The sequence below is a fragment of the Esox lucius genome, chromosome 3, assembly GCF_011004845.1.
Source record: "Esox lucius isolate fEsoLuc1 chromosome 3, fEsoLuc1.pri, whole genome shotgun sequence".
In the NCBI taxonomy this organism is placed as follows: domain Eukaryota; kingdom Metazoa; phylum Chordata; class Actinopteri; order Esociformes; family Esocidae; genus Esox; species Esox lucius.
In genome coordinates, this window is record NC_047571.1 from 17,812,869 (window position 1) to 17,836,827 (window position 23,959).

General features: G+C 37.4%; 1 protein-coding gene across 2 annotated transcripts in view; it reads right to left on the minus strand.

The window, feature by feature from the left end:
* The window catches only part of pth1r (parathyroid hormone 1 receptor), a 70,704-nt gene extending 52,117 nt beyond the window's left edge, over positions 1–18,587 (minus strand). For both annotated transcript variants that reach the window (XM_020042020.3, XM_034288649.1), the window contains exon 1: positions 17,421–18,587. In XM_020042020.3, coding sequence (XP_019897579.1) covers positions 17,421–17,492 — 72 coding nt within the window. In that variant the 5' untranslated portion in view covers positions 17,493–18,587. The remainder of the gene's footprint in view (positions 1–17,420) is intronic.
* Between the last annotated feature and the right edge of the window lie 5,372 nt (positions 18,588–23,959).

Here is a 23,959-nt window from a genome sequence, read left to right on the forward strand (position 1 = left end):
AGCAGCAGTAATCATGATATTATATAACATCAGACAAGAGACCAAGGGTCGGTTTTCAAAACTATTTGGGGGGGATCAAAAGTGTTTGCCATGATGGCTGGTCTTTCAGAAAATAATCAGATAGGAACATTCTAAAATAGATACCACAGGTTCAACATTCCAGAATCCAGATTTTAAGTCCTTTGAACTGGCCTACACTTCGCCATTTAGGTAAGTTGTGGTACTACTGTTTGTTATGCTGTCATAAGGAAACAAATGAGCAAACTGCATAATAAAGACAACTTGATAAAAAATATTAATTCACTCCACAAGAACGACTTCACATATACTGGATTCAATTTGACATAATTAAGCTTTGTTTTAACAACATAAAATCCTTGTTTACCTCCAGACCTTAGTTACACTTACACACATTAAATGTCCACTGAATCTGATCTTCTAGTGAGATCAAGTTAATCCAACAGTCCAAATTGTTGCTTGTTAGTTTGACCAACACAAAACCACAAATAATTCCTGAATATAGGGCAGACTGGATTACTAAATACTTAGCCCTATCCAGAGTACCAGAGTCTTTGAATGAGGACAAGGATAATACAAAATATGATATCTATTTGAAGGATCAAAATGAAATGTTTCTACTCCTGATCAAATTGCAGCAATCCAATCACAAAACTTCAACAAAAAAAACAGACCCAGGACATCAAGTTAAAAATTTGCTACTTGGTTTATTTTAGAAAAATATTTTTGTTCTTCATAAATGAAATAATATAAGCAATTCAAAATAAAATAAACTATTTAAAGTATTCACTGATATTCTAAACATTCAATAAGAAAAAAAATTAGGCCCATGGTATTTTGAAATCATATCACTAAAACACACTAGGTTAATACACTATAGAAAACATTCACAACAGTCCTACCACACAAATGGACAAATCATTGTGAGCTCTAGATAGATACTTTTGAAGAGTTCTGACTTCATTCGTCTACATTCAATTTGTTGTTCCTTGGGCAGGTTCAGAATCCAATGAATCAACAAAAAATAAATTAAGAATTAATGCAGAATTCTGTGTTTTCCACACAAAAAAAGATAAACCTTTTGCACTCAGGGGAGAACGTTTTGCTCTTGTCCGTAGACCAGTCAAATCCCAGCATTAAAAAACAAGCATTCTGTAAGCACTGTGACAGTGGTACTTTCTTCATTGGTTGTGTAGCAAGTTAAGTTAATATTTACCCAAAAACCTTAGTAAATGTACTTGATGACATTATTTGGATTGTGAACACACACACAAAAATGTATGGCCAGTCATTGTCTTTGAAAAAAAGAAAAACACTAGCTGTTGATGGGCAGAATGATGTTCTTCCCAACAACAACAAAGAAAGCATCAAAAAGACATCAACATTTAAGTAGTTAGGCCTAAGTAGCAAGGTGTCCTCATTTCAATGCTTATATTTTTAAATATCGTTGCTCATGTTTGCACCAGGTCCATTAAACTAATGCAAAGGCTATAACTGCTACAGTATCAACGTTAGCTAGTTTTCGGGAAACAGGTTTAGCGGGCTAGCTTGTTATACTGTTATTGCAGTGGTATTTGTTATATTACTGGCTAACGGACCCCTAATTTTGGCTTACCTCTATTATTGTCAAATTCTAGCGGTCTGTGAATAATATTCTCTCAAGTTCAAAATGCAAATGGACTAGAAAACAATGTTATGTTTTACCCTTTCATCTACCCCCCACCATTTTTGCTTTTAGAAATAGTATGAGGTTAAACTTTTAGATAAAAAAAATGTCAAGTATAGACAGTGACTATGATCTTTCATTTTTAACACAAATATGGAAAAATTATGTATTTTATAACACAAACACAATAATCACAAAAAATATATAACTTGATCAAATGATTACTTGGTACAAGATATATTTCAAAACTGCTGTTGCTTATGCTGATAATAGGGGGTTCCACGTTATGCCCACAAGCACTTAAATATGGTTCTACATTATCAAGGTGTTGTTGGATGAAGCGCATGCCCATGATGTCCCCCACTGACAAAAGCTAGCTGACAGGGATTTGCTTCCCCACCATTTTTCTCCTCCAGAAGATTTTTAGATTTTCCACACTTGGCGAGCGGAGTACACAGCAACTACTGATATCTCAGCTGAGTAGAATTCCATTCACCGCCAAGGGTCCACTGGAAATCAGTGACGCGCCCCATCCACCGCTTGGTGAAGCCACCTATAGCAGTAAACAAAGCCAGATCTAATATAGCGTGTCATCCAATTTAAGAAAATAAATAGCTGCCCCTCCCTGGCTCGCTATAGTCACTTCTATCCACAGCCCGGCTAAACTAGGCTTGCCTATTTGATTTTTAGTACCATTCCAAAAAAAAAATTATGAACACAATGCTACATTGTAAATATAGTCAGGCTGACATGACTCACAGCAGTAGAGCGGGACACACTGGCCAGAACAAGTAACTGTTGTAAATGTGTTGTTAAATTTAAATTTGATAATCAAACAGTTGTAATGGAAGGGCTTGGCACTTGGGTGCTGCACATCTCATTTTCTGAGTGAGAACGACTTAATGAGGCGAAATGGCTGGGATGGTGGAGATGGTGGCAATGATTCTTGGGTTGAGGTGGGTGGGGGAGGTGAGACCGTTGAGGGTGTTGGTGTGTTCTGACTCAGCGGAAGTGTTGAGCAGTTTCACAGTCTGGAAGGTCAGATGGAAGTGAGTTGTTGGTGGAGATGGTGTTACTGTTGGGGTTGGAGAGGATGGGTGTGATGGTTTGGTTCTACTGAGTGCCGGCTCATGTTGCTGTGGAGGGTAACGAAGTGGCTGATAGGCTGGCTAGGAGTGCGTGTAGGAAGGAGGGGGTGGGTGTTCAGGTGCCGTTAGGGAGAGGTGAAATTAAATCATTGGTAAAAGGGGAGAGTTACGAATGTTGGGTAGAGTGTATTGTGGGGTACATCGTTTGGTGAAGGTAGAGTTAAGGAATATGGGGTGTAGGAGGGAAGAGCTGATGTGGGGTTGTCTAAGGTTTGGGCATACAGGGCTGAATTCCTCATTGAAGGTGATAGGTAAGCATGAGACAGGACTGTGTGATGGATGTCCAGTAGAAGAAACAGTTGAACATGTGTTGTTGTATTGCCAACAGTATGATGTTGAGAGGGAAAGGTTGTATGAGGAGGTTATCGGGGAGTGTAGGAAGTGGGATTTACTGGGGTTGATGGAGGGTGGGGAGGAGAGTGGGGTGGTGGCAATGGCTGTGTCTCAATGTCTCAGGGAAACAGGGCTGAGCAGAAGGGTATGATGTAGGTAGGCCGTGGCCGGCCTCACACTCCGGTACAGTAGGTGGCAGTATATGCACCTTTCGTATGGTAGCAATCCGCCAACAAATTACAAGAAGAAGAAGCCCAAGTTCGTAATCCAAGTAGGCAGCACTTTATATCAACAGTAAAACAGACATTATGGGCCGGTTTCGCAGACACGGATTAAGCCTAGTCCAGGACTAAACAATCTAATTCAGTAACTCCATTGAGCATGTTTTCGTCCTAGATTAGGTTTAATTAACCTGTCTGTGAAACCAGCCCTAAATGTTTGCCATTTAGCAGACTGTGTCATAATATAGGAAAATGACGGGTTAACTTGGGTGTAACGTCATTTCCATTTCAGAGTTCAAACTTCTGAGGTAAATGGAACACACCACTAGTCCACACGTACACAGGTACTTTTAAAACGGGGGGGTTACCATGCATTTTGGTTTTCATCCACAGGCAAAAAAATGTAGGACACTGGAAATGGAAAAACTCCTTCCAGTGTTGACGTGTAGACAGGGAAAACAGAGTTTTTGGCTTGCAATATCTGAGTGTGCGCCATAATCTCCTCTGTTTGACGTCAGAGTGTGCACAGTAATCTCCTTTGTTTACACGAGGCACTTTTGTGCAATGGCGGACGTAGCCAAAATAGTTCTGGGTTTAATCTTGCTAACATTACTTTTTATATGTTTATACTTAAATTACTTCGACTATATTGATGAACAGAGACGTCAGAATGTGCTACGGACTTCACTTCTACATCCAACACTCCCGCCACTGTTGTTAGCCTATGAGAACCGGTAATAACCTTTTTTCAGGTTTCTGATTGGCGAACATGGGTTAGGGTTATTGGCGCGTTCCAGTTGTACACGGAGGTCGGAATTTTCAACTGGAATGCCCTCTCAAGGCAGATTTGCAACTCGGAAAGTCGGAAGAACGCCCCGTAAACTGAAGATGGCAACACCTTGTATCAACAGTAAGTGAAATCTCTAGTTTGACTATTTATTTTAGCAAATCTGTATATTTGTGTCTCACTAAAATTGTCCTACACACAGTACTGTGTTAGTATGCGTGAAATACCACTTAATGCGTTGTTATCAACTGGTGTTGGTAAATATAATGTTAAGTAGGCTATATAGTAAGCCAGTATGGCCATATCGTGACATTGCCCACTACTGCCTCATAAAATTAACAGTGAGCTTTAGCAGTACTGATTCAATGAAAGTTAGTGTAACAATCTAGCATGACCGCATTTTCTATCAAGTTATAAATCAGGAGAATTGTAACAAACCCCTCCTCTTCTGCGCAAGGGGTTGTGGGCTATATCACCCCAAAAAGCAGGCATGGTTACATACTGCAAAAATTCCCCAGAAATAAGAGGCCATTCAGGAACTTTTGTATGGAATCCCAAGAATGACAAATGTCATTGATTTAACCATTTCCTTTGCCTACTATAAGCCAACAAAGTACGTTAAAAAGAATGTATTTTACTCTTCTATTTATCATTTACTCACCCGGCTTATAGTAGGCAAAGGATTAAATACTTTTTTATATTTAACTGTCCTTTTAAATAATTTACTCATCAAATAACCATTTACTGACACATGTCATACCTGGGATTCCGCATTTTGGCACACTGTTTCCAATGCGCTTTGCTTTGGGAAATAATAATTATAATTTGATATACTAGTATGGGTAATATGTGAATGAAGACAGGGCGAAAATAACCTATGCCATTTTTGCTAATCATATTACCTTGAACCGTTTTGCAATCAACTCTGCTTTAATAACTGTATTATTGCCGTATTTTAGTGCATAGTGTGTGCACCCGTGTAAAATGTACACCCTTGCATAGCGTGCACTTTTTCAGTTTTGTGTAAAAAACTGTCTGTATTATGCACACTTACATAACGCGCACGTGAGGCCAAGCGATCAAAATTATATTAGTTTTCAACATGCCTAAACACAAGTCGTACACTGCTGATTGTTTACATGTAAAAAATATAATGTATACCGCGCACCAGCAGACAATGCACAGTATTAGCGCGCGGTTTGAAAACCATTGTATAACGCGCGTGTTATATGTGCTAAAATGCGATAATAGAAGATTGGCCCACTACTTGGCATTGGTATTGTTGAGACTAATAAGACTAATCTGAGTATGCTCCTGGACAGTTTGTGGCACTACCTGGCGGCGTCAGATGAGCCGATACATAACGTCCCAGAGGTTCTCAATTGGATTCAGGTCTGGGGAACGTGAGGCCCAGTCAATGGCATCAATGCCTACATCATCCAAGAACGTCCTACTGTGTGACCCTCAAAGGATATGCCTCCCCAGACCATCACTAACCCACTGCCAAACCGGTCATGCTGGATGATGTTTCAGTCAAGTTCACCACTGCATCTCCAGACTCTTTCACGTCTGTCACATGCTCAGTGTGAACCTGCTTTCTTCTGAGGAGAGAACGGAGCGCCAATTCTCATGTTCTCTGGCGAATGCCAATCAAGCTGCACAGTGCTGGGCTGTGAGCATAGGTCCCACTAGAGTACGTCGGGCTCACATGCCACCCTCATGGAGTCAGTTTGGTCAGAAACATGCACACCGGTAGCCCGCTGGAGGTCATTTTGTAGGGCTGTGGCAGTGGTCCTCCTGTTCTTCCTCACACAGAGGAGCAGATACCGATCCTGCTACTGGGTTGGTGCCCTTCTACGGCCCTGTCCAGCTCTCCTCATTTAATGGCCCATCTATTGACATCCCCTCTATGCTCTTGAGACTATACTGGGGGACGGCACGTATGGATGTGCCATCCTGGAGGAGCTGGACTACCTGTACAACCTGAATGTGCTGAAGGTACTGCCTCATGCTACCAGTAGTGACAAGGACACTAGACAAAAATCTGTCAGGAAGGATAAGGAGAGAGCAATTGTCTGTGGCCACCACCTGCCAAACCATTCAATTTTGGGGGGTTGTCTTGCTGTTGCCTCTCCAGTGCACATGTTGTCACTTTCATTTGCCCCAAAACAGGTGACATTGATTCACAATGGCTTATGCTTCCTAACTGGACAAATAGATGACTTGGTGTTGTACTGAGACGATTATGTGTTCCCTTTGAGCAGTGTAAATGGGGGAAAACATGTGTTTCTTATGTTTCTAAAAATGAACATTACTGGTACCAAAAGCACTTAAATCTTTATCCATGCATCTATCGGCAGAGTGTGTCATGGCTGGATAGACACGCAATAACCAACAGAATTACTAAGACCTGGCTGATCTTAAATATCTCTGCCAACACTGTTGGACATTTTGGCTGGTCTAAAATATCACTACCAACACTCTCTGAAATGCGCACTTTGGATCAAAAGTTTTTAAAGACACCCATATTCCCATATGAGTGCAAGCAAACTGATATAAGACAGGTAAATTACAAATCCCAGGAGAGAGCAGACTAACAGTTACAAATTGAAAAACTAACATGCTTTTTACACTTACTCTGCCTTATTGATGAAAAAAGTCCTATGTTAGTTGTTAGCATAATGAATGTACTTACCATTTAACCCATTAAATTCTGATATATTCTCCGGACCAAAACATGTACCATCCAGATCAAAATGTAAGCTTCTCAAAAGCTTGTAGATTTTATTATTGGATATTGAGCTAAATGCTATGGATCTATTTACAGAAATCCAGGCAAGGTCTCTCATCGTTATCTTAATTTGAATTGGCTCAGAACTGTAATGGGCTGCAAAAGAGAGGATTTCTTACTCTTTGCTGGAAAATCTGGGAGCTGTGAACTGCATACTTACAAACCCATAAGCCCTAGAGGTTTGCAATGAAACTAATAAAGGTTCTTTTAAGAAATGCTCCTTCCTCTCTATAAGCTGTTTGCCAGCCAAGGAGAGATGGTTGGACCTGCCCAAAACTAGAACTGCATCCAATCACATCAACAATAACTGGATTAAAACGAAGGATTCCTTGTTAGGACAGACCTCAGTGCTGCCTTGATCTGAGAAATAAGCTATTTGAAAAATTATTTGATGTTGTGATGAGAGCAGGAAGGGGTAGATTTGTCATGTCATGTGTATGCCAGCATATGTCATGTCGTCTCCAGAGTGCTTTCAAATGCTATCTCTTGCACTGCCGGTAGGGGAGGGCATTGCAAGTCTTTATATGAATGGAGAAGGCAGCAACACAGATGAGAATTTTCACAAGTCAACGCAACTGAGATACCCTGGGAGTTGTGGAATGCAAACCAAAAGGAATTCTACAATTCTATAGCAAACAATATTCATGCAGTTCCTGAATGAAGGAATATGAGCACAAGACATTCGCTTAGTCATTATTAACTTTGGTCATGTACACAAAATACACACATACAACACTGTTCTAAGTTATCTTGAACAGAATCGGATAGTCAGACACAGTTGCCCTGTTGCTGTCTCCTACCGTAAGCATTTCACTTCACCTTTTATACCCGCTGTAAACTATGTTCTGTTACCAGACTAATATGATTAGATTACACAGGTTGGGCCTATCTAATCAAATGTTAACACTAACAGTGATAGTCCTGACAGGTTGGTCGACACATGTTTTTACAATTTAAAAATAACCATGGCCCAGAAGTATATTTGCATTTCTTGATATCCCTTTGAAACTTGCCAACTGCCCACACTTTTCATTTCTTTACCAACCCTTGAAAAGTCATGCGTCCAATAGGTTTTCTGTACAAAAGATCAGCACAGCCATATTAACTATATACAGTGCATAGTTTGGGATTCACAAAAACTCTATGTCTTCATACATGTATTATTAAAGATGGTGGCCTTTCCTACCTTTTAAATTCATAATAAGAAACTGGGACTCAGTTACTAACGTTTTTTAAACCAACAAGAGAAATATTATTATGGGAATGTCAAATATTTAATCTGAAATTATGTAACATGATTATCTGCAGTGACATTAGTGGAAGAGATTGCATGACAATATGGAAGCAAGATAAGTAATTCAGTGACTTTACTTTTTGGTAGGTACAGTAGACCATCAGCACTTGCAGACAATGCTGTACTTGTTTGTGTACCAACATCTCTCCAAACTGTATAGTGAAATTATATACATGAATTACATTGACACTTTAGTAAGTTATTAGGTTATTTAGTTATAAGTAATTTCCAAAATAATGCTTGTTGCTATGATTAAACTATAAATCTAAATCTACTATAAATTGAAATGTTCCATTCAAGTATTAGAGAGATCCGCCAAATGTCCAATGGCAAAGAGAGACAAATCATTAAAATATCTGTGTTAGCGGTGTAGCCGTTTCAGTGAGGTGTAAAAGTGGCATTGAGTTACTCACACTCCTACATTCTTTAAATGGAAAAGTTGAGAAAAAAAGTTAAGGTCAAGGGAAGTCAAGAAAACAAGCTCTTTCCTGACTCAAACACAGCCACGGTATATCCATACCATGGCAATGAAACTGAACACTTGACTATTAACAGAACTGTTATGAGTCACAACCCGTCTCAAAAGCCCTGCTATATGTCAACATAAAATAACCGTTTGATAGACAGATTTCAAAATAAGACGGAAAAAATATAAATTTGTTAATGGATCATTAAAATATTATGAGTAAACTGGGTATAAAACTAACCTTTTTCCTTATCTATCATCAGCTTTGATACATGTAATGATGTTTTAAGAGTGTTTTTTGCCCCTACAAATGTGTGTGGAATCTCAAATTAATGCAAATTCAAACAACTGTGCTTTTCAAAGAGACCAGGCAATGATGACAGATGTTGACCTTCTCATACTTACATGAATGAGACGAAATGTCTCAAAGCCATGAATGGCCTATCAATACATAGTGAGATCTTTATTAACACAAACAGTATTTTCTCAGTAGTAGCTGTAAATATATAAGCTCACTATTTGAATTTAGAATGTATAGCGCTGAAATGCATCAAAATTACAAACATACAATATGAATCAATAAGCTATAAATGGTAGACAGTGATTCATGGATGTATATATTAAATAAGAAAAGTCTAAAAAACTTTATATAACCCTATTAAATGCCCTTTAAATCAGTCTACCTCATTTTCTATTGTCCTCACATACTGCATCACACACACATTCTCACTCACACACATATAAGCCTCATGGTGACTGCCAGAAAGGTATTTCTAAAGGGAACGAGAGGAGGAATTTCCTCCTAACATGATAATACAATAAAATGTGTCTGTCTTGAACATGCCACATGACCCATTTGTGGCAGCTAGGACAGTACAGCATATATACCCTTTTTATATATAGATCAAAATCACATTAATTAAATGTTTTTTTGCCTATATGAAATAGGGAAGGAACATGGAAAGATAAAAGCCAACGAGAGACCTATTCATTATAATTGTATTTTCACAGACCCTGTAATCAAAATTCAGGTTTTGTTTCTGTGTGAATGGTTCCATGCTGTTTTCAAGGTGAATTCAATAACAATTATATGCTTTAACATTTCTTGATATTTTAAGTGAAAATAGTCCACATAGTATAACACATCACAAAACCCTAACCTTCCAATTTGCCAGTTATCCGCTGATAGGTATATTTTTGGTCATGGGCTGCAGCCAGCAGCCCATGACCAGAAATCACCAGGGCAGTGATGGGGAAATTGCCCTGCTTTAGAGTGCTGTCTTTTGGCTGGGTTGTTAAACAGATGTACAGTACTGTCTGTGGTCACTAAAAGATCTCAGGTCACTAATTGTAAGATTGGGGTGTTAACCAGTGGTGGCTCCAGACTAGTTTTGTATTAGGATGTGTGCCTAGTGGATACATATTTTTTATTTGAACATATGTATTACAGTCCCTTAAACCAATCAATTATTGCTCAAGTAAAAGTGCAGCTAATAATCTTTCGCTCTGTCAAAAATAAATTACACAAACAAGTGGCAAGCAAGTGCGTTTATCTCCTGACATAGACATCAGCAATGGAATATCAATTTGCAATTAAGGCTGCTTTTTCTGTAATGTATTGTACATAGAAAAAACGTCACATTGACAGAATATATAACAAGAACGATAGCTAGAACAATAAGTAGCCTACTAGGGATTCTGATTCAAACTTTTTGGGAGAAATAAGAGAGAGATTTCTCGCCTAACCAGAAGAAACCATAAATTAATGAAGGTTTTTAAAACACTAATCTATCAATCCCTCGTCCAACATTGTTGCTGAAGTTTGCCTTGCTAGAATAGCTACAGCATGTAATCTCAGCTGTGTCTTGGAACGACAACGAAGCGATTTGCTAACAAAAACAACCCTAAAATGGTCCGGCTTGCAGATGTTCAACCAACAGAGGACCAATCGGAGCAGGCCGCTAACAACATGCCGACCGACAAATACAGGTGGGCGGAGACACATTGCCGATAATCGGCTCGCAGATGGTCCGCTGCAGACAGATGGCTATAGCTAAACTAATTTCACTAGACAAATATTATTTTTGTTTGATTGCAAATTAGATTGTTTTATAGCAATATCAAGCAATATAACAATTATTCATTAAAATGTGGTTCAGTAATCAATGTACTCCTGGATTGCACAAGTAGCACATTTTCTGCCACATTTTTTGCATGTTTTGTTTGTAAGAACAAAACATTTTTACTAAATAAGGACCACACATATTTAAAGTCTATAAGATCCGACCTCTGTCCATTTCCATCATGGACACTCCTCACATCTTTTTCTGTTCGTTGTGCTGTGCTTGTCGTGCAAATTGGTTGGAGTGCATCACTTACGTGGGTTCTACACATGAGGTCGTTTTCAATCCCATACTTTGGTGTCTAGAAAAGTGCTTCATAATTCCAGATAATATTATGTATTATAATTTTAAAATGATAGGCTATACCTTCAAACAAGTGGTAGCTAAATAAGAGGCTGTTTGAAAGGTATTGTATAAACCAACCAATTGATTTTACTGGAAAATATTTGAAAAACCTATTATCATATTATTATGATGCTTTTTTCTTAAATTCTAGACAGAATAAATGTGTACATAGAACTGAAATAAAACAAATCATCTGCTCTGTCCCAACTAACAAACATTATATATACCAGGTTATCTGACATTCTCTCTCAGAAATGCTCAAATTCCAGCAAGGTTACCGGCTATGAAGCAAGGTTACCAGCTATAAAAGTCTGATTGCAATCATCATAATTTGTACCTTGTAATAGGACAGCCAATCACGCAAGAATAATTCCCACCCAAGCTCTAAACGTTCCATGGTGACTGTCTAGCAACAGTGCTAATTTAAAGCCTGGCTATTGTTGTTGTGAATTTGCAGCAAGTGATGGTATTATCAGTACAAACATGGTACAATAGATGATTACCTAATGCCCTATCCTTGTCATCCTCAGTGACTTTCAGTAGAAAACAGAAATAAAAAAACCCTGCAGCTATTTGTAGGCCACAACATTGTTGGTTATAACTTTGGTTATTGTAGTAGCAGAAGCAGGGCTTAGACTACACACACTGCATCTGGGCAAAACAAGTTCCGTTTTTAGCCCCATGTACTGAAGCTACATTTCTGATGTAATTGTTATAGTTATGCTGCCATATCATAGCCTGAGTTTGCCACTCTATTGCCACCAGTAACGAGACTTTGACCGTGGATATGTTTGTCTTGCATCGCCCTACATGCCTCCTTAAACAATGTTTGCAATGACAATGGAAAAATTATTCTTGCATGTGTTTGGTATGCTTCCAAACAGACTATTGTTATTGTGCTTGTTGAAAGTGATGTGGCCTATATTTATGTGTGCTGTATTACATCATTTAGGTTAAATTAAAATCCTGTGTCAGTTTACTTGGAATTGCTTAATACACATTATGTCAAGATCAAGAAGCATGATTATCAGAAATCTAGTATCAGTCCTAAAAAATGAATTCTACTCTTGCTTTCATCCCAGTCATCATCAACTGAGTACTGAGTGTGTACACGTCTGACATCCATGTGTGTGCAATTACTATATTATCAATTACACAATGACAATTCCTTGATTACCATAACTAAAACAACATAACTATAGTAAGGTGTAATGGAAAGGTTTGCCATGTGTATTCATTTTTTGGTGTTTCTGACACTTAAAGAATTAAATGATATCATTCACAATAAGTACAGATGTGTCATGATGTTGTTGACAACATGAGAACAGGTAACAACGTCTGTAATGTCAGCTGTTACACCTCGTTATGAAATTGTTATGACTGTTGGAACAATTAATCACACATTTTAGGATAGGCATGTTAAGACGGTGTTATGACAACATTATAACAGGTTGTGACAAATTATATCAGCTGTTATTACTATATACGTTATGAAATAGTTATGACTGTGTCATAATCTTAACATGCATTTATATGGATTTACAGGTCCTTTCCTCAAACTACCCCAAACTAAACGAGATCATCAGTAGCCTAATAACAAATTAGCCAACAATGATGGACATTGTTGGATGTTGAATTGCTGAATGTTGGTGATAGAATTGCTGAATGTTGGTGGCACCACGGAAAACACACTGAAGCCGCTATTTGTTTATCACCACGAATCATGGCAATGGCAGATTAATCTAAATTATAACATGATGTATTTGATAGTATGACATATTTGTTTTGTTATTAGGACATGATTACATTGTTATAACTATCTAACCCCTTAATTCCTGAATAAGATATGATTGGTAGTTTGGACTGGTATGTAAGTATAGAGTCCTAATTAGATTATCAGATTTGAAATACATCTTTAACTGCGTGAGGCTGTTCCTTGTTTTATGTTAGGCATTAAAATTACTTTAAAACAGACTGCATTGTTTAGGCGGCATGACCCAAACATTTCGCTACCCCGGCGACAACACCTGCTGTAATGTGTATGTGACAAACAAATCGAGGAAATGTGGAATATACTTCATTATTGACAGTTTGAATGTGTCTTGACTTCTCTTTCACATATGAGTCTGTACATTGAAGTTGCTTTCCAATTAGGGAATACGCCAATTGGAATTTGGGTCAAATTAAAATCCTGGATTCATGCTGGATTATTACACTGGAATGCTGGATTGCTACATTGGAATCAACTTAATCTGCAAAAGATACAAATTAATTTTAAAGCATGACACATAGCCATGGCTGAGACAATATAAAATAGGACAAACAACTGTCCTGTTGAAAGTTTGATTCTGCCTAAAATTTGCACATCTATACAAAACATTAAGATCAAAAATGTTTTATTGTTGCCTAGGAGACACCTTACCTAAGAATACACAATTGACATGATAGGACTGAATAATTAAAATACATTTGTACTATAGGAGCTTGTTGAACAAGAGGCATACAAAACGAAGTACTCAGGTACAGTATGGGAGCGAATAATGAAAAAGCATGAGGGTTGCAGTCGCTGGTCTACTGGTAATGTTAAACGCCTTCCAACCGCAGACCCTGGTTCAATTCCCCGGTCCAATCCTTTAAAGAAGCATGCAGGGGTTTTTATTCACTGGTTTCAAAAGTGGGACTGTCAAGATGGATCCCTAAAAATGGGTTATTATGTCATGTACTGTGTGCCAATATGTGCGCCAAGTCATAAGAATCACTAATTTTAAACTTGCTATTTCATGGCTAACGGAAGTATGATATGCACATTAACAACATATTACACATACATCCCAAAATTGGGGGGTTAAAAAAAAAAGTATATTTGCAAAATGTATAGAATGCATTTTCAATCTATTTCTCCTGTACGATCTGTCATTTCAAATGTTTCCAATGAAGTGTGAAATCACAAACATATTGCAAGAGGGCAATAATCCTACAAAGTACTAAATAGAAGTCTCAATAGACAATGGTTTATATTGGCTAATAAATGTCATGGATATAAAATAAGTAACAGAGTAAAGCTGCTAAACAAGACTTGACTGAAGAAACTGGTCTCAATCAAATTAAATTAAATATTTGTTTTATATTTATGTCTCTAAATATTTGAGTCTCTAAATAAGAAGCATAACACCACAAAGGCCCATCTCTTGTTACTGCACACTGTGAGTCACAGCTGGATAGACTATGCTTCCACTCACTAAATCTTTGCAATAACCAAAGACTTGGTAGCGCTAAGACCAGCTTTTGATTGGTCTTAATATCCTGAAATGTGATATTTGACTCTAAGGTAAATTACCAATCCTATTAAAAGGGTTTAAAAATGGCAAATCACAAGAGTCAACTTGTCAAAATTGCCAATAAATGTGTGTATCAATATATAATGAAAATATCTTGAGATATGAAATGCCTTGGCTCTAAAACAGTACACAAAACAACAAAACAAGACTAGGCATATTTGGTAATCTAGCGCTGGTAAAATACTAGACAGTGCACACGCTGGGTTATTTTGACCCAGCAAGTTTAGTGGCATTAATTACCTTACATGTTGGATTATCTATTTAATTGTCGCCCGTACTCAGTTTTAACAAAGATGGTATATTAGGGTAGTGGCCTTCAGCTTGATTCCATCTGCTACCCATGAGAGTAAATATAATTCAAGTTATTCATGTTAAATTTGTACACTGCATATATAAATGTTTCTTGAATATATTAGCAAATTACTTTTCCTAATATAAAACGAAGGCTATTATCATTGAGATGATCATTGAGTATTATTTATGTATATGAACATCAGGATATGCATTGACTCTTGGGGATCTTATTCTTGTTTGAGCCTTTTTATTGCTAGATATGTGTCATTGTCCAATCCTATTATGTGACAACAATTACACAGAACAGATAAACAAGAATGACATACTCTCAAGATGACACACCAAACAATTTACAACTTATAGTTTTGCAATTTCTATAGTTTATGAATCCAGTTCATAATAAATGAGACAAAAATCCTAAAAACACTGCCAAAGTGTATAGCTTTTAAACTGATCATAAAATGTCAAAAACAATGTACTTCAGACATCTTGACCATGCATAACACATGCCTACCATGTTATTACATATACTTACGTATGTTTGACTCTCTGTGAGATAGATGTGACATGTATCAGCCAAAGCAATCATGAAGTAGGATTTGAATGACGATGCACACTGACGACGGTTACTTAAGTAGCATTTCCTCTTTATAAATTAAATAACTCTGTGAATCTGAGTCACCCAGTCTGAGGACTGACAATTGTAACTAAGAAGGCAGCACTGCATTGTACTACAGTAAGAAGGCAGCACTGCATTGTACTACAGTAAGAAGGCAGCACTGCATTGTACTACAGTAAGAAGGCAGCACTGCATTGTACTACAGTAAGAAGGCAGCAGTGCATTGTACTAAGATGGCAGCAGTGCATTGTACTAAGATGGCAGCAGTGCATTGTAATAAGAAGGTGGCAGTGAATTTTCCTAAGGCAGCAGGGCATTGGCTATGTCTGTGAGTTGTCACTATACTCTTAAGTGTCAGAAAACAGAGAGATGAGTCCATGTATATGTAAACTACAGCAAGTACCTTCAGTTCCTTTCAATACATTCATTTTAAATTAGTCTAAGCATTAAAAATGAGTGTAGTGGAATGTATCATGGAAGGATGCATACTTACTGGCTGATAGAGTTATAGATGTTGTTAATAGTTTATTATTCAGCTTTGATAAGTTGGCATATCTTTAACATCTTTGATCAGACACTATTAAAAACTCAACTCTAAAAGGGAACTTTTTAGAGAAAAGGAACACAAAAACATCAAATCTGAAAGGGTAAACAAAATTCACAGACACTGTCTTTGACGACCAAATGTTGAATCAGCTATAAATACACATAGCTATGTTATAATTGTTTTCCCCTGCCATCTAAACCAATGAGGCCAGCAGTCCAGCGACTGTAGCACAGTGATGTACCACATCACTAGGGAAAGGCTTTGACAGCCCAAGCCAACTGCTTGTTGAACGCTCAACATACTCAGCCAAAAAACACAGAACAACCAGGACCAGAACTGCTCCTTGCTGTTGCCTGCACTTCTGTTAGAAAAGCCACTGTGTAGACTACGGACTCAAGCAACAGTTATACTGACATTATCAGTCCTTTTTTAAAACCATCATCTACTTTGTGGCATTACTAAATAAGTTACCTGTCCACAGAAAATACCCACATGACATTACACAGACATCAAATGTTAATGAGCATTTGCCCCACATTCTAATTCAGAAAGCACCACAATGAAATTACATTTTAAGTAATTATAAGGGAATGCATGTTATAATGAACATAATGGATACCATGCCGGATGTGAAGTATGCTAAAAACCAACATTTGCATTTAGTCCACATTGGCAGTATGCAGTGACTGCCTGCAACACAATTGGAGAGGGACATCAACACTGCTAAGAATGAAACTTAGAGTAGCATAGCAATTGCACACATGTACTCTTATCTCTCCGTCTGATAGGGCTCCAGAACCACCAGAAGAATATGTGCTTAAATAATGAAACTTTGTAGTCTACTGCAGTGGTTCTTAATTGTGGACCTGGAGACTCAAAGGGGTGCACATTTTTGTTATGGCTCTAGCATTACAATACAACAAGGGCAGGATTGGGAATAAGAAACACTGTTCTATTATTAAAACAATTATTCACATAATTCAGTAAATGTCACCTTTTAATAGCAATCATTCAAGAACATTGCACTTAATACACAGAAATACTGGCTAGACCTATAATCTTTAAGCATAAACGTTTGTGAATGTAATGCACTGAGTGGGTGGGTATCTGTTCACAGCATCCTCTGAGCAAGGTGGGCAGTCTATCCCGTTGCCACAGAGAATAGATGAGAATAGTGCAGGAACAATGTTAAAAAACAACGTGTATTAGCTGTGCTACGGGAAGAGACTATCATTGTTCCATTAATGACTATTTCTGAAATGTATTTTTTTCTAAACAGTTAATTGGTTCCAGTTAATTAATAGGCTGAGTGTCCAGTAAAGTTCACAATTATTTCAAAAGAGTTCAAAACATTACTACCAAACATACAACACATTAGCAATTGCTAACAAAGCTGACAGGCAGAAAATGTTTTAATTAAAATAACTTACCAGAAAGACGTTATTTATGACCGAGCTGAAGAGAAGAAACCCCAAACTGTGGAACACTAGACTGGCTCCCATCCCTGAGACAAGTCCCGCTATGCCGAATCTCCAAAATCGTTTCAGGGGATTTTTTTTAATAGATGTTGATTGATTCAGTTTAAACGATTTAGTCTACTTTCTAATGTCTTAAAGAAACGAGTGCTTTTCATTACGTATGTCCTCTCATATGGTCTTGTCAGTGGCTTGTAAAATCATAACTATCTCATAGCTTTCCCTCCCACTTTTTAAATCTACAACTCGTTCAAAATGAGCCCACTCACTTTATTTCGCTGCATCTGCCTGTTTTTTTTTTTGTTTTTTTTTTCTTCTGAAATTACATCCACATGTCAGAACTATTTATGTCGCTCTCGTTCTGCGGTGGGAAGTTCAAATGATTCTTTGTGGAGAAGAACCCAGGGCTTGAGCGCTGTATTTTTAGGTCTTTTAAATTTCCCTTCAGACTAACTTAAACACTTCAGTATGGGGCTGTGAGCCTTTATGCCATATCCCAAACTTTCCTTCCCAAGAACGCCTTCCAAATGTTAATTGATAAGGGGACAAAATCATACGGAAAATATTTAGCCTATTAACAAGTGACTGACGTTTATTAACATAACTAACAAAACGCATGGTCTTTCAGGTCCTCGATCAAGTGAATAACAACTGAATAATATAAAAATTTCGCAGAACACGTGTGCTAATAACTAATATATTTTCACTTAAAATATATAATTAACTGTTTTGATATCAGAATTGCTATGGCGAAATATACATTATAGTTTCGTTAAGGCTGCCCCCCCCCCCCATCCCCAGATAATACTTTCGGATTAAACCATGCATTGCCGTCTCTTAAATAATCGAATTATAAAAAGTGTAATAGTTCTATCCTATGTGGATTAATCAAATCCCTAAACGTAACGCTGTTCTGTTTACGCATGGTAAAGTAGACTAGACAGTCCAAGGAAAACGCCAACTAGGCTATCAAGATCACACTTACGCTATTTGCGAGAAAACACTCTGATGCATTTCAGCTATTTCAGAACCACCCAAATCTAAAAAGGTAGCCTCCTTTCAAAGTAAATCATCAAGTTAAAGGGGTATCCCTAATATTATCACGGCTCCAGATGTGGACGACAGCAGCTCGAGATCTGTTGTGAGTATGTGGATGAAAAGGGGGATGGAAAGAGGCAAGTATTAAAGGCGCGTGAAAGGTTTTCATTGGTCCACTCTCTCGCGTTAGACTAAACCACGACTCTAAAATCATATTTTCTCACCCCTTCAACACACTCTCCACATTCAACCGATTACTGCGCTAACATTTTGCATATTTTACTGTATTTACTATCAACATTTTAGGGTTTAAATGTCCCAGGCCGTTTTTTGGCATATACTGTAATTTTAAACTGTGTAAAATGCCCACTGTGTTATTTAGTTCCCCAGAGACTGTAGTTTCAACACATTTGCAAAAGTGACTGGAAAATATAAAAACAATTATTATTACTATATCATTAGGATACCTTATTATAGATATATTCATATTGAAAGCGACCTTTGAATGTACTTGGAGTGGTTATGGGAGTGTCCTTTACTTTGAAACTGGGGGGAACCCCTATGAATCATTTAAGGAAAAATATAAAATGGTAATGTAAAGAAATATTTACACTTGTTACTCAAAGAACCATATGAACAACAAACCCACTCAAAAATCGACCCCAAAAGATTACAGTAATGGTTATTTGAGGAACCATTAAAAAGGGGTTCCCCCACAGTTTTAATGTGAAGAACCCCTAAAAGACCTTCCAATAACCTTTTCCTTTCAGAGTGTGTGTTGAGTTAATTATATTGAGCAAAATCTTTTGTTGAATTATACTTATGAAAATAACTTATATTACAATTTAACTCTTCATGGATTTAAAGTTAAAGACCAAATGTTTAAAGTTTAGTCAATCACAAATTAAAATACTTAAATGAGTATCAACTATGATGGTATAAATTTCCATAGAGTGAGGAAAAAATTAAAAAATTTATCCACTGCTGATTTTGTACGTTTGCCCACTGACGAATAAATTATCAGTCTATAATTTTAATGGTAGGTTTATTTGAACAGTGAGAGATGGAATAACAACAAAAAAATCCAGAAAAACACACTTTTAATTGATTTGCATTTTAATTAGTGAAATATGTTTTTGATCCCCTCTCAATCAGAAAGATTTCTGGCTACCAGGTTACCTGTATAAAAGACACCTGTCCACAGAAGCAATCAATCAGATTCCAAACTCTCCCCCATGGCCAAGAACAAAGAGCTGTCCAAGGATGTCAGGGACAAGATTGTAGACCTACACAAGGCTGGAATGGGCTACAAGTCCATCGCCAAGCAGCTTGGTGAGAAGGTGACAATAGTTGGTGCGATTATTCGCAAATCGAAGAAACACAAAAGAGCAGTCAATCTCCCTCAGTCTGGGGCTCCATGCAAGTTCTCACCTTGTGGAGTTGCAATGATCATGAGAACGGTAAGGAATCAAACCAGAACTACACGGGAGTATCTTGTCAATTATCTCATGGCAGCTGGGGAGCATAATCACCAAGAAAACAATTGGTAACACACTACGCCGTGAAGGACTGAAATCCTGCAGCGCCCGCAAGATCCCCCTGTTCAAGAAAGCACATGTACAGGCCCGTCTGAAGTTTGCCACTGAACATCTGACTGATTCAGAAGAGAACTGGGTGAAAGTGTTGTGGTCAGATGAGACCAAAATCAAGCTCTTTGACATCAACTCAACTTGCCATGTTCGGAGGAGGAGGAATGCTGCCTATGACTCCAAGAACACCATCCCCACCATCAAACATGGAGGTGGAAACATTATGCTTTGGGGGTGTTTTTCTGCTAAGGGGACAGGACAACTTCATTGCATCAAAGGGACCATGTCCAGTCAAAACTTAGATGAGAACCTCCTTCCCTCAGCCAGGGCCACGGCCAAAGCAACAAAGGAGTGGCTCAAGAAGAAGCACATTAAGGTCCTGGAGTGATCTGGCCAGTCTCCAGACTTTAATACCTTAGAAAATATGTGGAGGGAGCTAAATGTTCGAGTTGCCAAACATCAGCCTCGAAACCTTAATGCTTGGAGAAGATTTGCAATGAGGTGTGGGACAAAGTCCCTCCTGAGATGTGTGCAAACCTGGTGGTCAACTACAAGAAACATCTGACCTCTGTGATGGCCAACAAGGGTTTTGCAAAAAGGACTAAGTTATGTTTTGCAGAGGGGTTGAATATTTAATTCACTCATTAAAATGTAAATGAATTTATAACATTTTTTATATGGATTTTTCTGGATTTTTTTTGTTGTTATTCTGTCTCTCACTGTTCAAATTAACCTACTATTAAAATGATGGACTGATCATTTCTTTGTCAGTGGGCAAATGTACAAAATCAGCAGGGGATCCAAAGAAATTCTGTCACTGTATATTTGAAAAACGTATGTTATTTAACCCTCTAAAAGTATCCCTTGAACCATTCAAGCTAGAGAGACCCGAACAACTTTGTTCTACATGTTTAGGTTATTCCAACTTAAAATACGTCAACAAGTATCGACTATAACATATACAGCTCCAGAGAAAATTAAGAGACCACTACACCTTTTTCTTTCCTTTCCAAAAAAGTTGAAAAGGAAGATTTTGAGTGAAGAACAGAAGGGTTAAATTTAAAGATAACACTCCAAATTGAACGCAAATTCTTAATTTTAACCATTCCGTTCCTCACTCTAAACCTTCCTTTTTGACTTTCTTGGAAAGTAAAGAAAAAGTTACAGTAGTCTCTTAATTCTTTCCAGAGCTGTATAAGCATACTGTACTTAATCCCAAAACAGATGTCATAAACTTTGTTTCATTTGTTTAGGATATCCCAATTTAAAAATCTTGAAAACCAGGCCCTTATTTATTACCTTTTCTAACAAGCCCCAGTAACTTTATTGTAGAGTTAAAATCTATAGTTGCAGGTAGGATTATATACAGGGCATATAAAAAGTTTACACGCCCCTGTTAAAATGCCAGTGATGTAAAAAAATGAGACAAAGATAAATCATGTCAGAACTTTTTCCACTTTAATTGTGACCTATAATGTGAACAGTTCAATTGAAAACAAAATAAAATCTTTGAGAGGGAAAAATTCAAAATGTTACAATAACCTGGTTGCATCAGTGTGCACACCCTCTTATAACTGGGGATGTGGCTGTGTTCGGAATTAACTAATAAAACTCATGTTGAATAAAAGTCATTACACACCTGCCATCATTTAAAGTCACTCTGATTAATCACAAATAATGAATTTCCAAAGCATTAGCTATACCGTCATCATCAAGTGGAGAAAATATGGCACAACAGAGACATTACCAAGAACTTGACGTCCCTCCAAAATGTATGAAAAGACGAGAAGAAAACTGGTCAGGGAGGCTTCCAAGAGGCCTACAGCAACCTTAAAGGAACTGCAGGAATTTCTGTCAAATACTGGCTGTGTGCTACATGTGACAACAATGGTTGAACTTTTTCAAAAAGGTATGTTTGTTCTTTGGAATACTGCACATCTTCCAAAGAATACCATACCCACACTGAAGCATGGTGGTGGCAGCATCATGCTTTGGGGCTGTTGTTCTTCAACTGGAACCGGGGTCTTAGTCAGGGTCGAGGGAATTATTAACAGTTCCAAATACTGGAAATTTTGGCACAAAACTTTCAGGCGTCCGTTACAATGCTGAAGATGAAGTGGAAGTTCAACAAAGTATTAGTTTAAGGTTGTGCACAATTATGCAACCAGGTGTACTGTGAGTTTTATAATTTCCCCCCTCTAAGATTTCAGTCACATTATATTGGTCAAATTAAAGATTTATCTTTGTCTCATTCTTTTACATCACAAGAACCTGGCATTTTAACAGGGGTGTGTAGAACCACTGTATGGAATATGATGCATATGAAGAAAAACCTTATTACTTTGTAGATTGAGTACATTTGTGAGTAAGCACGTCATTTTAATGAAGCCAATAAGCACAATGTATGATATCACTGGTTCAGTGATTTTGTTAGAGAAACACTTGTATTAAAATGTTTGAGGTGCTCTGACACTGTTAGAATGTAAACATATTCAAGTGACAGATTCAAAGAACAAGGTTTTGTCTTCTTTTATCATACAAAATATGAATACACAAGACGATCAAACCAGTAATGCATACAGCTGTGAAGCCATAAATGGATACAAAAATAAACATGTTCAATTGCTAAGGTGGTCTACTGTTGCAAACCATACATTTTACTGTTTCCTCATTAGAAAAGATAAGTACACATTCTTTAAGAAAATTATTCAATTTAAGCTGGTAAACTTCCACCCACAGTGAAATGCCATATCTATTATAAATTGGAGAGAATGTTACTTCTATGCCACATATATTTAGAAGAAAGGTGGTAGAAATTATAAGGAATATACACATTCAAATAACTTATGAAACACCCTAGTTACATTTAGCTTTTTCTATGATACACTGTATTATTTATTGTATTGCTGGTGGAAAATATTTTGGGAACCAGCTTGTTGCATAACACTAATAAGAAAGGGTAAAGAAAGAACAGAAAAATCACAACTACAAGCTTCCAACATTTGCAAATGACTTCCTTCAAGCAGTTCAAAGTATTTAATCTGCTCCCATGTGTACCTAAATTTAAACATATATGATAAACATTAAGTCGAATTACCCAATCACTGTGAAGGAAGCAAATAATTTCTCTTAGACACAGAATTATCAACTGGTCTATTTCTACCTTTTCAACCGCTGATGAGAAGCCAAGTGGATTAGTCTCTGGTTGTCATAGAGGAGAGGAGAAAACAATTAGTTTCTTCCTTTTTTAATTGAAGACTGTTTATTGTCTTGACAGAAATACCTTTTTAAAACATTTTAAGCATTCATAATAAAAACATAAATAAACAAAATGTAATGGCTCCTGCTATGTATATATACCCTATGGTATGAAGTTCTCTTTATTGCTCAAAGTTATTATCAAGGATAGCAGGGACAAAGAAGGGGTTTCTTGATATTTTGGGTAGGAATGAGGTTTCACAAAAAAATTTTTTGATCTTTTCACATACATTTTGCCTGGGACTCACCCACAAAGCTTGTAATTAATTATTGGATACAGAGTTCATTGGGGGCTTTTTTAAAAACTTTTATGAAAGTGCTTGTTTACATTATGGGTGAATAAAATGTACACAGCATGCTTGTGACGTATTATGCAGTATTGTGCAAGTCAATCGAAGGAAAATCAAGTGATATGTGTGCGCCTTGCACAGAAACTTGTTACAGTTCCAACAAAATTGTCTTCCCACACAAACCTCCATGGCATTTGACCAAAAATGGGATGCGCAATCAAGTGTGCACAATACAATTGTTTACTGTCTCCAGTCTTCTTCAATATGTCTCAGAAAATATATTGTACTATAAACAAGCCCCAAGTATGTTTGAGCCACC